Source organism: Choloepus didactylus, chromosome 6 (genome assembly GCF_015220235.1).
Source record: "Choloepus didactylus isolate mChoDid1 chromosome 6, mChoDid1.pri, whole genome shotgun sequence".
In the NCBI taxonomy this organism is placed as follows: domain Eukaryota; kingdom Metazoa; phylum Chordata; class Mammalia; order Pilosa; family Megalonychidae; genus Choloepus; species Choloepus didactylus.
Genome location: NC_051312.1, coordinates 43,087,533 through 43,100,523, shown reverse-complemented (window position 1 = coordinate 43,100,523; position 12,991 = coordinate 43,087,533). Strand labels below are relative to the sequence as shown.

Here is a 12,991-nt window from a genome sequence, read left to right as displayed (position 1 = left end):
TTTGCCCACATAATTTTTTCTTCTGGATAAATTGCTAGATGTGGAAATGCTTGCTGTAAGATTGTAAAATGTCAAGCCTTTAAGTAAGTAAAAGATTTAAAGGAATATATTATATATTTGTTATAGGCAGAGGCCATGTCTTATAACTTTCTTTACTCCTCTTCCAATCTTCCTGCCTAGTATCGTGTGTTAAGCACATAGTGAATACTCAATATGTAACTCACTGGTTGAAGGGTCGAGTATCCCTCTATGTTCCAGTGTTAATATACATGTCCCTTAGAGTGGAGAGTGAATATTTTCCCTTTATTTTTGATGGTGACTAAACACCCAGACACCAATGCCCCTGAAATGGCTGGAGTGCACCTATAGTATGGGATACATGGTAGATACTTACTGTGTATCGACCGATTCTTGTTTTTGGATTGCCTTTTCTTTTCCCTATTCCTCAGTGTCTTCATATGGTTGCTTGGTACCCACATCCTACTTAGATAGCTGGGAGACTTCAGACCAGTCACTTAGCATTGTTGGGCCTCAGTTTCCTCATTTTTAAGACAAGGATGGAAGTAGTTAATTTGTAAGGTCCTTTTCAGTTACTTCATTCATTCATTTGGCATCTCTTAATAAGCATCACCCATGTGTCAGGCACCATGAGGAAAGAGAGGCTCTTCTCTCCCTAGGCTTATATTTTGGTTAGAAGAAATAGACAGTGAACAATTAAGCACGATATTTCCAGATGGTTTCTGATCAGTTTGAAGAAAAGAAAGCATGGTTGTTTGATACAGAGTGGCCTGATTCTCTGGCTGTGAGGGTGCTGAGAGATGGGTGAATATCAGCAAATATCTGCATCTCTCCCATTGTCTGGGTGTGGAGGGATGCTGGGACTTTACCGCAGCTGTCCTTTGTTTTGATTTCATCACATCATGGCATGACATTGAATTAGATTAGCAATGATGGTCCTTGGAATCAAGGGGCTACAAAAAGTGGAAGCAATCCAAATATCCATCAATTGGTGAATGAAAAAACCAAATGTAGTATATTCATACAATGGAATATTATTTAACAATAAAAAGGAGGGAGGCAGTAATACAATATGGATGAAGCTCAAAATCGTTTTCTAAGTGAAAGAAGCCGGATGCAAAAGACCACAAATGACATTATTTGACTTACATGGAATTTCCAGAAAAGGCAAATCTGTAGCAACAGAAAGTGGATTAGTGGTTGCCTGGAGTTTGGGGTGGGAAAACAGAAGGACTGCAAATGGACACCGGGGACCTTTTTGGGATGATAGAAAGGATCTAAAATTTAATTGTGATGATAGTTGTACAATTCAGTATGTTTACTAAAAATCATTGAATTGTTCACTTAAAACGAGTGAATTTTATGTTATATAAATTACACTTAAATAAAGATGTAGAGAGGCAAAGGTACCTTTCATGGTTACTTAGCTCCTTACCCTGGGTTCTTCACTGGATGAGTATGTGGATTTGTTGACTCTGGGTTTGGCTTAAGAATTAGGAGTGTTCTACCTATCTGTAAATGTTTCTATTAAGAAAATAGTTTGTGCACAGAGTTGTAAGTTTCAAGTAGAAAAGGCTGTGGTGCAAAAGGAAATAAACTTGGAGGCAAAAAGATCCTACCTTGTATAGACAGTGTCGCCAGCGTCTGTCATCCTGTAAGGGATTCTGGGACACATGGGAAGCAATGCTCAAATATGCTGCATCCCCCTCTGGACCCCCCTCAGCTTGACTGTTGGAAATGCAGTCTCATCTTATGGGGTCGCTATGTGTAATCTCTTTGTACCAAACTGTAACCCATTTGACAACTCACAGCCATGGTGAGTTGTCGTGATCATAGAGGTGGTTGAAAAAAAATACACCAAATTATTTGTAAAAGAATGGTACAGATTGCAGTGGAAAGATGAAATGAATATTCTGAGATATCTAGAGAGAGGAAGCATAACTATTTGGAGATAGTGTGTTCATTTCTGTTTTAGAAACATAAAAAAGAACTTACTTTGTGAGGTTTTTTCCCCCTTAAATCTTTTCTATTTTTACCACCAGCCCCATAGTCAAGGCTTCTTTACAGGCGCATCACAGAGATATTGTGGGTTCAGTTCCAGCCCACCACAATAAAGTGAGTCACATGAATTTTTTGAGCTGCCAGTGCATATAAAAGTTATGTTTACACTACACTGTAGTCTATTAAATGTGCAATAGCATTACGCCTAAAAAAACAATGTACATACCTTAATTAAAATGTGACAGACATAATATGAGCACATACTGTTGGAAAATCGGCACCTGATAGACTTACTTGAAACAGGGTTGCCACAAACCTTCAATTTGTAAAAAATGCAATATCTTTGAAGCACAATAAAGCAAAGTACAGTAAAAGGAGATATGCCTGTACCTTCTTGCCTGGATTCCTGCAACAGCTCTATACTTTCTGCCTCAAATATCTGAACCACTCTGCTCCATTCTACCTGCTTCTTCTTAGAGCACAGCTCTGATTGTGACTCTGCAGGGCCTAGGCAAGGGTACCAATGTTTTCCCCAGTCCCTCCAAATACTACCCCCTGCACGTGTCACTAAACATGTGCTCCAATCTTCCTGGAATTTTCTGGGATTCTTTCTCAGTCCCGGTGCTTTTCTACCTTGGGGGCTTTGCTCACAGTTTTCCCTTTGTGGAATAACCTCCTCCCAATGCTCACAGGTTGAAACCGTAGCCATCTTCAAAGTCCAGCTCATACTTCTTCTTATGTGCAGCCTTTTGTAATTCTCCCAAACTGATTGTGATTTCACTGTTTTCTGTCTCTGCGCCTCTCATACGTCACCTGCCGTAATCATCCTTTAATTTGGTGGTTTGTGTACCTGGCTTAACTTCCTAGTTTGTAAACTCTGGAAGGGCAGGTATTGGGTCTTACCCATCTTTGTCACCATGTACAGAGTTGAAACCTAGAATGTAACTGTTCAATCAAATTAGCTGTATAACTCAGATATCACTCAGATTTTCTTCCAACTTTCAGCAACTTTACATTCTTCACATTTTCTCCAAGTGCCAAACATTGGACATTTCAAAAATTTCTACTTGCAGCTATTATGTCCCTCATCTTGGGCTTTTGACACACATTCTTCTGGGCCAGGGTTGTGCATTTGTGCCTTGTTGAGAGCTATGACTGTGAATAATGAGTCAATTATCATCCAGCCTCGGGGAAAGCACAATTATTCCTGACTGGCCAGGCTGAGGTAATCCTCTCCTCCCTGTGCCCTTTCAAATGGAGAACATAAAACAGTTGGAATTCAGAACAATGCAAAGGGAATTTAGACAAAACATTTGTCTGCTGAATTTAGCTTCTTTGGGTTTATTCTGATTTATGACCGATTGGTTTTTAAATTGCTTATTTAATCCTAACGACTGTTGCTCCAGGGGAGGCCAGATACCAAGGAGCATAAGATCAAGAAGCAGTGTAGTGAAGTAGTTGGCTGGGCAAATCAAGAGCAAATATTATTGTCCAGAGAAACACTGCTCCAGGCTAACAGTAAAATGTGAATATCACCCCCTGACTTTCAAAGTGCCCAACCTTGTTATAAGCATGACTGCATCTCCCCTATTCTCTTTGCAGAAAGCATTTTGCAGCTCCCCAGTGTTGCACAGAATTTTTTCCCCCATGAATTTTCTTTTCCTTCCAGCAATATTATTCAGTATCTCTTTGTAACAGAACATGCTGTTGATTTATATTGCTATTGACCATTGTGCAGAAAAACAGACAATCAAAGGTTGCTGGCAGGATTTGGTCATAGATTCTGGGGTTGGTTGTGTTGATCTGTGAAAACTCTACTGTGGGAGTGGTAACTCCCCTAATCTCATTGATATTACTATGATTTTTGTCTTGATGAATTTGAATTTTTAAAAAGTTTCTTTCAAAATTGAGTTCTCTGAAAGTGATTACTTTTATCTGGAAGATATATAATCAATATGTGGTTAGTGTCTAATTTATCAAGGAATCAATAGTTTCAACCTTTACAAGGAGTGTAATTTTTGTCTTTAGCCTGATATTAGACACTGTGGTTACAGTTGTGGCCTTGTAATGGTGATCTGCTAGAAGCTTGTCTGTTGAGTATCAAAAGGAAATTGAAATTTCATTGCTTCAGAATAACGTAACCTTTTTAAACCTATAGAAAAAGCTTTTGTTTCATCCGTATTGAAGTTTTGACTCAGAGATGCCCAAAGAAACGCTCTTTTAGCTCTCAATAACATACTTGTTCTCTGAAATATTGCTGTTAGATTTCTAGAGTGTATTATGTCTGACACTCATTTCAAAGCAAGAAACATTAGGGATAAGATGAAAGGGTAGAAAAGGACTCTGATGAAAAACAGAAACAGAAGAAGATGAGATGAACACTAGGGTGGCACATTTGGATTGTGATGAGGATAACTCTGGGAAGCAGCATCTGCCTCTGTAATCAGGCTTTAGGCCTCTTTGGATTCTGGGCCATGCAAACATCTGCCATTTTGACATTATCATATTGAAAAAGACTATTTTTCCTATCTCATTCTGCCAAGAGATTTATTATTTGCTGGGTTTTTTAAAAAATGATAAAAAGCCTTTATAAGGAGCACTTCTGGGTCTTTGGCCAGATACAGTATGCATTCTTGTGAAATTACTTTCAAGGGTTAGGAAACAGCCTGAAATTGTAGGTCCAATCAGAGACAGAAAAAGTTCTTAAACAGTGAGAGCAGAAATGATTCCACTTCTTACCTCTTATTAAAATAATGCATTGGGGAACGGCCACAGGAAGTCTTCTTCCTTTTTAACTTGCATGAAGTTTGAGAAAACCTTTGGTTCCTCAGATAACTCCTTGTGTTTCCAAGCATCTCCCTGCTTAGCTTGCTCTTTATCAGTCAAGGTTTTATCTCAAGGAATTGGCTGGCAAGTCTGAAATCTCCAGGGCAGGCTGGCAGGCTGCAAACTCTTGGGCAGGAGCTGATACTGTAGTCTTGAAGAAGAATTTATTCTTCCTCCCAGAAACCTCAATTTTGCACTTTTAGCCTTTCTTTTTACTGGATGAGGCCCACCCAGATTATCACAGATACACTTCTTCACTTAAAGTCAACTGATTGTGGCTGTTAATGATATCTACAAAATACCTTCTCAGCAACACATAGATTGATGGTTAATTGAATAAATGGATACTATAGCCTAGCCAGGTTGACACACAAAACTAACCATCACATGCTCCATCTGCTACCACTGTTAATTGTTGCCCTAAAACTGACTCAGGACATCTTTGTTGCTGTAAAACAGGAAGACATTATTAGGAGGGTAAGTCCTAAAACCATTTCTTCCTCAGTTAACAATCTTTCATAATGCCAGTTACCCCAGGAGTGTCCTCAGCAGCCTTCCCATCACCTTACTCACCTATCTCCCATCCTTTCCACCCCCAGCAGACAAAGCTGGGGCTTTACACCAGCTTCTGTCTTCATTCATGCAAATACTTGGATGACAAGATGCACTAGATATTAAGTGTATATAATGCAGAGAAAAGACATGGTATTATAGTCTCTAGAGGGAGAAGACATTAATCTAGGAATCATACAAGTGTATATCTGAAGTAAATGCTGTCAGGAGAGCTATGTGGCACATGATACTGTATGGTAGGGGACCTGACCCTGTCAAGGAGAAGATCTAGAAGCAGATCTGAAAGAAGAGACACAGAGGCAAATAGCCTGTGGTGAGAAGAATCGAGAGAAGGCCAGTGCAGATGGACGTCCGAGACAGAGGAGGGCATTGAATGGTGCAGTTTGAGATTGGAGAGATAGGTAGGAATCCTCCCCACCTATCTCTCCAATCTCAAACTTAAGTCTGACTTCCTTGAAATGTAGCTGAATCTTTTCTCCTCGGGGAACAGAGATCGTCTAATGCAGTTATTTTTAAAGGTGTGTGGTAAGAAATGGAGAGTGTAGCATGTGAAAAAATTTAGCTTTTATCTGTATTTTACTATGGTTGGTGTGAGATTTCACTTATAAAACGTTTCCACAAAGTTGGAAAACCTCTAGTCTGGAGAAAACAAAAGAAAACACTAGGAGTCATCCTTTATAAACTTTTTATTCTTTCTTACTAATAATTAGAAAACTGGAAAAGCAAATACTTAAATCTCAAATGGGCTCCCCCCACCCCAACTCATCAGGAGTGTAACAATAGAAATTTAGGGGTTACATTCTACATTAGTCAGGCTAGGCTAGGCTCTACCTTATGAACAAACAAGCCCTAAAATCTCAGGGGCTTAACCATTGGAAGTTTATTTCTTACCTCTGCTATGTTCTGATGTGTATTGGGCAACTCTCCTCACTTGGACCTCTTCAAGTGGTGACTTAGGGACCCAAGATCTATTCATCTTGTGACACTGCCTTCTTATACACATGGCCTCCAAGGTTGCCCTGAAAGGAGCAGAGAGACCGTGGACAATTGTGTAGGGAGTTTTGTGGCCAGACCTGAGGTAGCATCTATTACTTGTATCCATTGGCCTGAACTCAAGTCTCAACCTAATTTGCAAGAAAGCTGGAAACTATAGTCTTTTGCTGTTCCCAGGAAGAGGAAATGAAATGAGATTTGGTGAATACATCGTCTCCACGAATTTTCCCAGGGAGGGATGAAACCAAAGTTGAAAATCACAGGTGGTAGTAATGGTAAAGGAAAGAGAAGTCCTCCATGGAAAAGGAGGCAGTGTTTTAATTATTTTCTTTTTTTTAATGCTGAAAAACTGCCGAGGAAGGGCAATTTTAGGCAAGAACTAGCTTTGGTTTAAAGTAGCATTAATCAACCAAAGCTAGGTTTTAGAAGGCATGTAGCAAACCCTAATCAGAGTGACTGGGAAGGTAAGAGTGATGTCCCTAGAATATATCCATCATCAATCATTCTCCTGCGACATGCTTTGTCATTAGGAGCTATAGCCAAGTATAAGGGATTGATTAAATAAGCTGTTATATTTATACAATGGAGTTCTCTATAACCATTAAAATAAAAATATTCAATAATATGGAAAGATATATTGTTAAATGTCAAGTTGAGATACAATATGTAAGTATGATTCCATTTTGATTTTTTGAAATACCTGGATGCATAGAAAAAAGATCAGAAAGGTAGCAGCTGAAAAAATTCTGCTGTGGCTTTTCCAGCTTGTGGGATAATGAATGATTTTTGAATTTTACTTTTTTTCTTATGAATTTTCTAAAATCATCCATTCCACATAAGGAAAAAAATCCCTTTCAAATTTAGAAAAAAAAATTGGATATGTGATAATTTGCTCTTAAAAAAGGTTGAGTTTTGCAAATACTGTATCTTATTGACCTCATAACAATGGCTGAGAACAATGCTTTGGTACATAGTAGGCACTCAAGTATTTGTTGAATGAGGAATGAAATAATTTTATTTTTCTATGTTTTTAAAAAAATAACTTTGTAAAGTTAAGAGTGCTTGCTGTCTCAAGTATAGTTTGTAGAGTTCTTTGAAAGGTATTTTTTTTTGGATGAATGATTTTCAATAACACAAAATAAACAGACTGGGTGTGCTAGGTGTTTCCTAATACTATGTAACTTATCATTTCATATTTCAGATAATGTGACCAGAAGAAGAACATTTGAACCCGATTCTTCAGAAAATATACTTACCTTGATGAAAGTTCATAATAGAAGTGAACCAAATGACTACCATCTTGGAAATAAAACCACCTTGCTTTGCACTTCGTCACAATGTTCAGAAGAAGAACAGGTAATATGACAACACATTTATAGAAATGGTCTGAGGTAAAACAACAAAAAAAAACAAAAAAACAAAAAACATTCTTCATGGAATTATATAAAAAGAGACCAAAATAGCATAAGAAACACTGGACATTTATTGGAACAGTATCTCAGACTCCTAATTCTAGAAGGAGTTAGTGCCATTGGGATACTTTACTGAACATTCAGAATTTTAGTAGCCAGCCTTTATGACAGTAATTTTGTTATCCCCAATTTTCACTAAAAACCTCTTAAGGATCTGCCATCTATAAATTTTTCTTGAAATTATATACATATATAAAATATATGTATATAAAATCTCCTCTCTTTGGGGTACAAGAGTTCCTTGTACAACTCGCAGTGTAACAAAGGGCTTTCTTTTACTCTCCTAGATTCATCTCTTTCTGTTTTCAAGTAGAATCCATTATTTTGGTTTCTTCAAGATTTTGTCATTAAATGTTGGGTGCTGTCTTCCTAATCTTCAAAACTTTTTAGACTCTATTCACATTCTCTTTAGCTATAGCTTTTAATTATCAAGAAATCCTACCAGAAGCTGCTCTATTATTCTAAGTCATTTGAGTTTCCACTTTCTAGCTCATTAAGTCTTCCCTGTGATATTGTGGACAGAATTGCATATGGTATTGTGGTTTTATACAAATTAACAAATATCTCTGTTAGAAATGTGTGTGTGTGTGTGTGTGTGTGTGTGTGTGTGTATGTATGTATGTGTATATAAATATATCAGAAGTCTATAATTTTTTATTTCCAGAACTTGCTTCCAGTGAGTTTTTTTCTGGGGGATACACTCTCTACTGGTAATCATTGGCCATTGGGATTATATTATATATTAAGCCTTTGACCAGTACGTGAGAGGAAAGGAATTGTTGAATGGATTTTTTCCCAATAACTTGGGAATTTGTCCTTTAGAGTTTTGTTGGGATGGGATGGGATGGGATGTGGGGTAATGAGGTGAAAATTTTCCTGTTTTACACACAAGAAAACGGAGGTCAAGTAATCTACTCTAGGTTACACTGTGGTGAGTCTAACGGACAAAAGTAAAAGTCAGACCTCCTGAAACCTATTGCCTGACCACTGCTATGACTTAGTGAGTCTGGTTCATCATGCATAGCCAATGAACAAAAACAGAAGAGGAGTTTTGTCATCCCAAGGGCTATGAGATCAGCTCCTTTATTTTTAGTTGTTTCATTTTTCCATCAGTGTGTCTCCACTGTCTTTTCAGATAGTGATGGATGAAGGCCAAAAAGTTGGCAGCTTCGTTCAAGGTGATCTGAATCGAGCAGGAAAAGTGAAGGTAACACATGATTCCATTTTCTTCCATGGCAAAATACCAAAATCACAGGACTCATTTGCCGTCTTTCATACAAAGTTGGAGAATTCAGGTTTTATTTTAATTTTTTTAATTGGTGTTTTAGTATCTTAAACTATCCTTGCTTGTCTGGGTTTTGGGTCCTTTTTCCTCAAAGCTTAACAAATGAAAGGGGTCCTTTGAAAGAGAAACATAATTCTAGTTCCCCTCAGCATGTACCATTAAAAGAAATTACAACAGATTCTCGATTTTTTTTTTAAATATGGCAGTTGTGGGTTTACAGAAACATCATGCAGAAAGTACAGAACTCCCAGTTTTCCGCATTATTAACACTTCACATTAGTGTAATACCTTTGTTACAATTGATAAAACAATACTATTATAATTATTCTATTAACTGGAAACCATAGTTTGCATTAGGGTTCACTGTTCTATGGTTTTAAAAATTTTTATCCTGGTAAAGATTCTCAAATTTTAGTACTGAAACCATTTCATAGAAGGTAAATGTATTGCTGTCACTTGTGTACCAAGAATTAATGGCATTTATATATTTACAAACAATAGAACTGACCATTCTTAAGTCCTATGTAATAGCCATGGACTCGCAGGTAGAAAGATCCAGTCCGTCTTTTGAATTCCAATTATGAAATCTGAATTTGTAATCTGAAGGCATTTTGTTATGCACATGTTTTAGGTCATGGACATAAAAGACATTGCGATATTATGCCTTTACTCCACTAGGTCTCATTCGCACCAGTGGTGAAATCATTTTCTTATTTATGCTCTTTGATATTCACCTGAGATGAATTATCTCGCTTCTGAAATGTTACTATTTTGTTAGTCTAAAACGTCTCATTGGCAGCTTGCAGTGGAAAGCAGCATTCCATGTGGAACAGTTTTTCACAGAAAGGCTGCTACTGTGTCTGTAAAGGTCATTTGCTCTGCTTTTTACCTTTGAAGTAATTTTCAGTTTTATTTGTTCTAAAGAGAGAACACTTGATTTTTTGCCCTACTCACCTCTGGTGATTTACCTGGGGCAGGATGATTTTATTTTGAATAAACCTCTGTCTCCTGCTTTCTTTAGTTTCTTCTTTCTGGCTCTTCAGAGTGCTATAAAGAAAGCATGCTGTTATCAGAGTAGCCATACTCGTCATTACTATTTGCTTGAGAACAAAAGTAAACAACAGCAACAACAAAAAGCAACAGAAACAGAACCACTGTTTTGTACTATTATGGTGGTGACATGTATTGTGGGATAGAATCTGAAACAAAGTCGCTTTTCAAAAACACCCCAAATTGCTTTTCCCTTTTTGGTATGGAGATCTTACTATAGTCCCTACAAATTCAGGCCAACTTCAGAATTTACTGCTGCTTTCAGTAAGAAAGAAAGCTCAGTGAACACAAAGGCCTTTAACTGGGACCCAAAGTTAATGAGAAAAGTGGATTCAGCTGCTCTTGTGGACGTAGACTTACTCTTAATTGCATTTTCCCTTTCAGTCTACCATGCATAAAAATAATGTCGATCCTTTTCTAGGTAGACAATTTTCTCGATTTAGAAGACTTGGACATGGATGAAGAGATTAAGGCACACGTGGGCCAGGGTATGCTTTCTACTTTTCTTTTATACTGGTTGACCCCTTTCTAGAAACTAGAAATAAAGCTTTAGACTGTTCCCTTTAATAAACCAACTCCTATCTCTACCTTCCTTGAGATGGGGAAAACTGGAGTTGTGAATTTTGTTTTTTATATTGATGATTTCAGCTTAAAGGTTATATAGCCTCTTTTTTTTTTAGTGTCCTTGAATAAAGTTTTATTGGAATACAGCCATGCTTATTCATTATGAATCGTCCATGTCTACTTTCACATTAGAAGGGCATTGTTGAATAGTTGGGACAGTGACCGTATGGCCCACAAAGCCTAAAATATTTACCATCTGGATCTTTGCAAGAAAAAATTTGCCAAATTGTGACCTAAAGCAGTGCTGTTCAGAAGTATACTACACATCAGACATGAAATATTAAGCTACCTGGTAGCCACATTAAGTAAAGAAAAAAAAAAAAAAAAAAAAAAAATAGGTGAAATAAAATGTAATGAGATATTGTATTTAACCCAGTATATCCCCCCAAATGCAAAGTGTAATCAGCCTAAAGAATTATTTATGAGTTATTTTATATACTTTTTCTTGTAGTAAGTCTTCAAAATCTGATATGTATTTTAAACTTATAGCACATCTCAATTCAGATTGTGTATAGCCTCTTTTTTTTTTTAAATTCTTTTTATTGATATACATTCACATACCATGCAGTCATAGAAAGCATACATTCAGTTGTTCACGGTACCATTATATAGTTGTGTTCATCACCAAAATTTATTTTTGAACATTTTCATTACACACACAAAAATAATAAGAATAGAAATTAAAGTGAAAACGAACAATTAAAGTGAAAAAAAAACTGGGTGCCTTTTTTTTTGCCCCCATTTTTCTACTCATCCATCCATACACTGGACAAAGGGGAGTGTGGTCCATATGGCTTTTCCAATCACATTGTTACCCCCTCATAAACTACATTTTTATACAATCATCTACAAGAGTCATGGGTTCTGGGCTGTAGTTTGATAGTTTCAGGAATTTACTGCTAGCTCTTCCAATTCATTAGAACCTAAAAAGGGTTGTTTATATTGTGCATAAGAGTGCCCACCAGAGTGACCTCTCGGCTCCTTTTGGAATCTCTCTGTCACTGAAGCTTATTCATTTCCTTTCACATCCCCCTTTTGGTCAAGAAGATGTTCTCCATCCCATGATGCCAGGTCTAGATTCCTCCCCGGGAGTCATATTCCACATTGCCAGGGAGATTCACTCCCCTGGGTGTCAGATCCCATGTAGTGGGGAGGGCAGTGATTTCACCTGCCATGTTGGCTTAGCTAGAGAGAGAGGGCCACATCTGAGCAACAAAGAGGCATTTGGGAGGAGGCTCTTAGGCACAGTTACAGGCAGGCCTAGCCTCTTCTTAGAAGCAACAGTCTTGCAAAGGGCAAGTCCCATGGTAGAGGGCTCAGCCCATCAAACCACCAGTCCCCTATATCTGTGAGCACATCAGCAACCATCGAGGTGGGGAAGCCCAACACCCCTGCCGTCCCCACCAGCTCTTCAAGGGGGCTCTGCATTTTTTTCATTGTTTTTTTTTTTAAATTAACTCTTTTTTTAAAATTAACTATATCAAAAAAAAATTAAAAAAAAACCATACAATAAAAAAACATTTGAAACAAACCATAACATAACAAGGGAGTAAGAAAAAGACAACTAACCTAAAATAATTACTTTACTTCCAACATGTTCCTAGTCTACCCCAAGAAAATAATCTAATATAGCAACATTTCTGTGAACTTGTTCCTATCATACCCATCAGAAATGAACAAACCATAGTCATTCCAGGGCAATCCCAGAATGTTAAATTTACCCACAATAGCTTATCTGTTCTTATTAGGTTATCGTTCCTCCTTTATTAATTGCTATCGCTAGTTCCCCTACATACTACATTATAAACCATTTATTTTAGGAGTGTATTGTTTAACCTCCAGGAATTTTTGAATTTTCTAAGTCTCTGATGGTTATTGACTTCTAATTGTATTCCATTGTGGTCAGAGAATGTGCTTTGAATAATTTCAATTTTTTTTTTAATTTATTGAGGCTTGTTTTATGTCCCAGCATATGGTCTATTCTGGAGAAAGTTCCGTAAGCACTAGAGAAGAATTTGTATCCTGGTGATTTGGGATGTAATGTTCTATATATGTCTGTTAAATCAAATTCATTTATCAGATTGTTTAGGTTTTTGATTTCCATATTGGTCTTCTGACTGGTTGATCTATCTATAGGAGAGAGTGATGT

The 12,991-nt window shown here is 37.3% G+C and overlaps 1 protein-coding gene across 2 annotated transcripts in view; it reads left to right on the top strand.

Annotated features, from left to right (window-relative positions):
• LOC119538366 (intraflagellar transport associated protein) overlaps window positions 1–12,991 on the top strand; it is a 69,179-nt gene that overhangs the window by 30,753 nt on the left and 25,435 nt on the right. For both annotated transcript variants that reach the window (XM_037841277.1, XM_037841278.1), the window contains 3 exons: window positions 7,613–7,767; window positions 9,019–9,090; window positions 10,640–10,706. In XM_037841277.1, coding sequence (XP_037697205.1) covers window positions 7,613–7,767; window positions 9,019–9,090; window positions 10,640–10,706 — 294 coding nt within the window. The remainder of the gene's footprint in view (window positions 1–7,612; window positions 7,768–9,018; window positions 9,091–10,639; window positions 10,707–12,991) is intronic.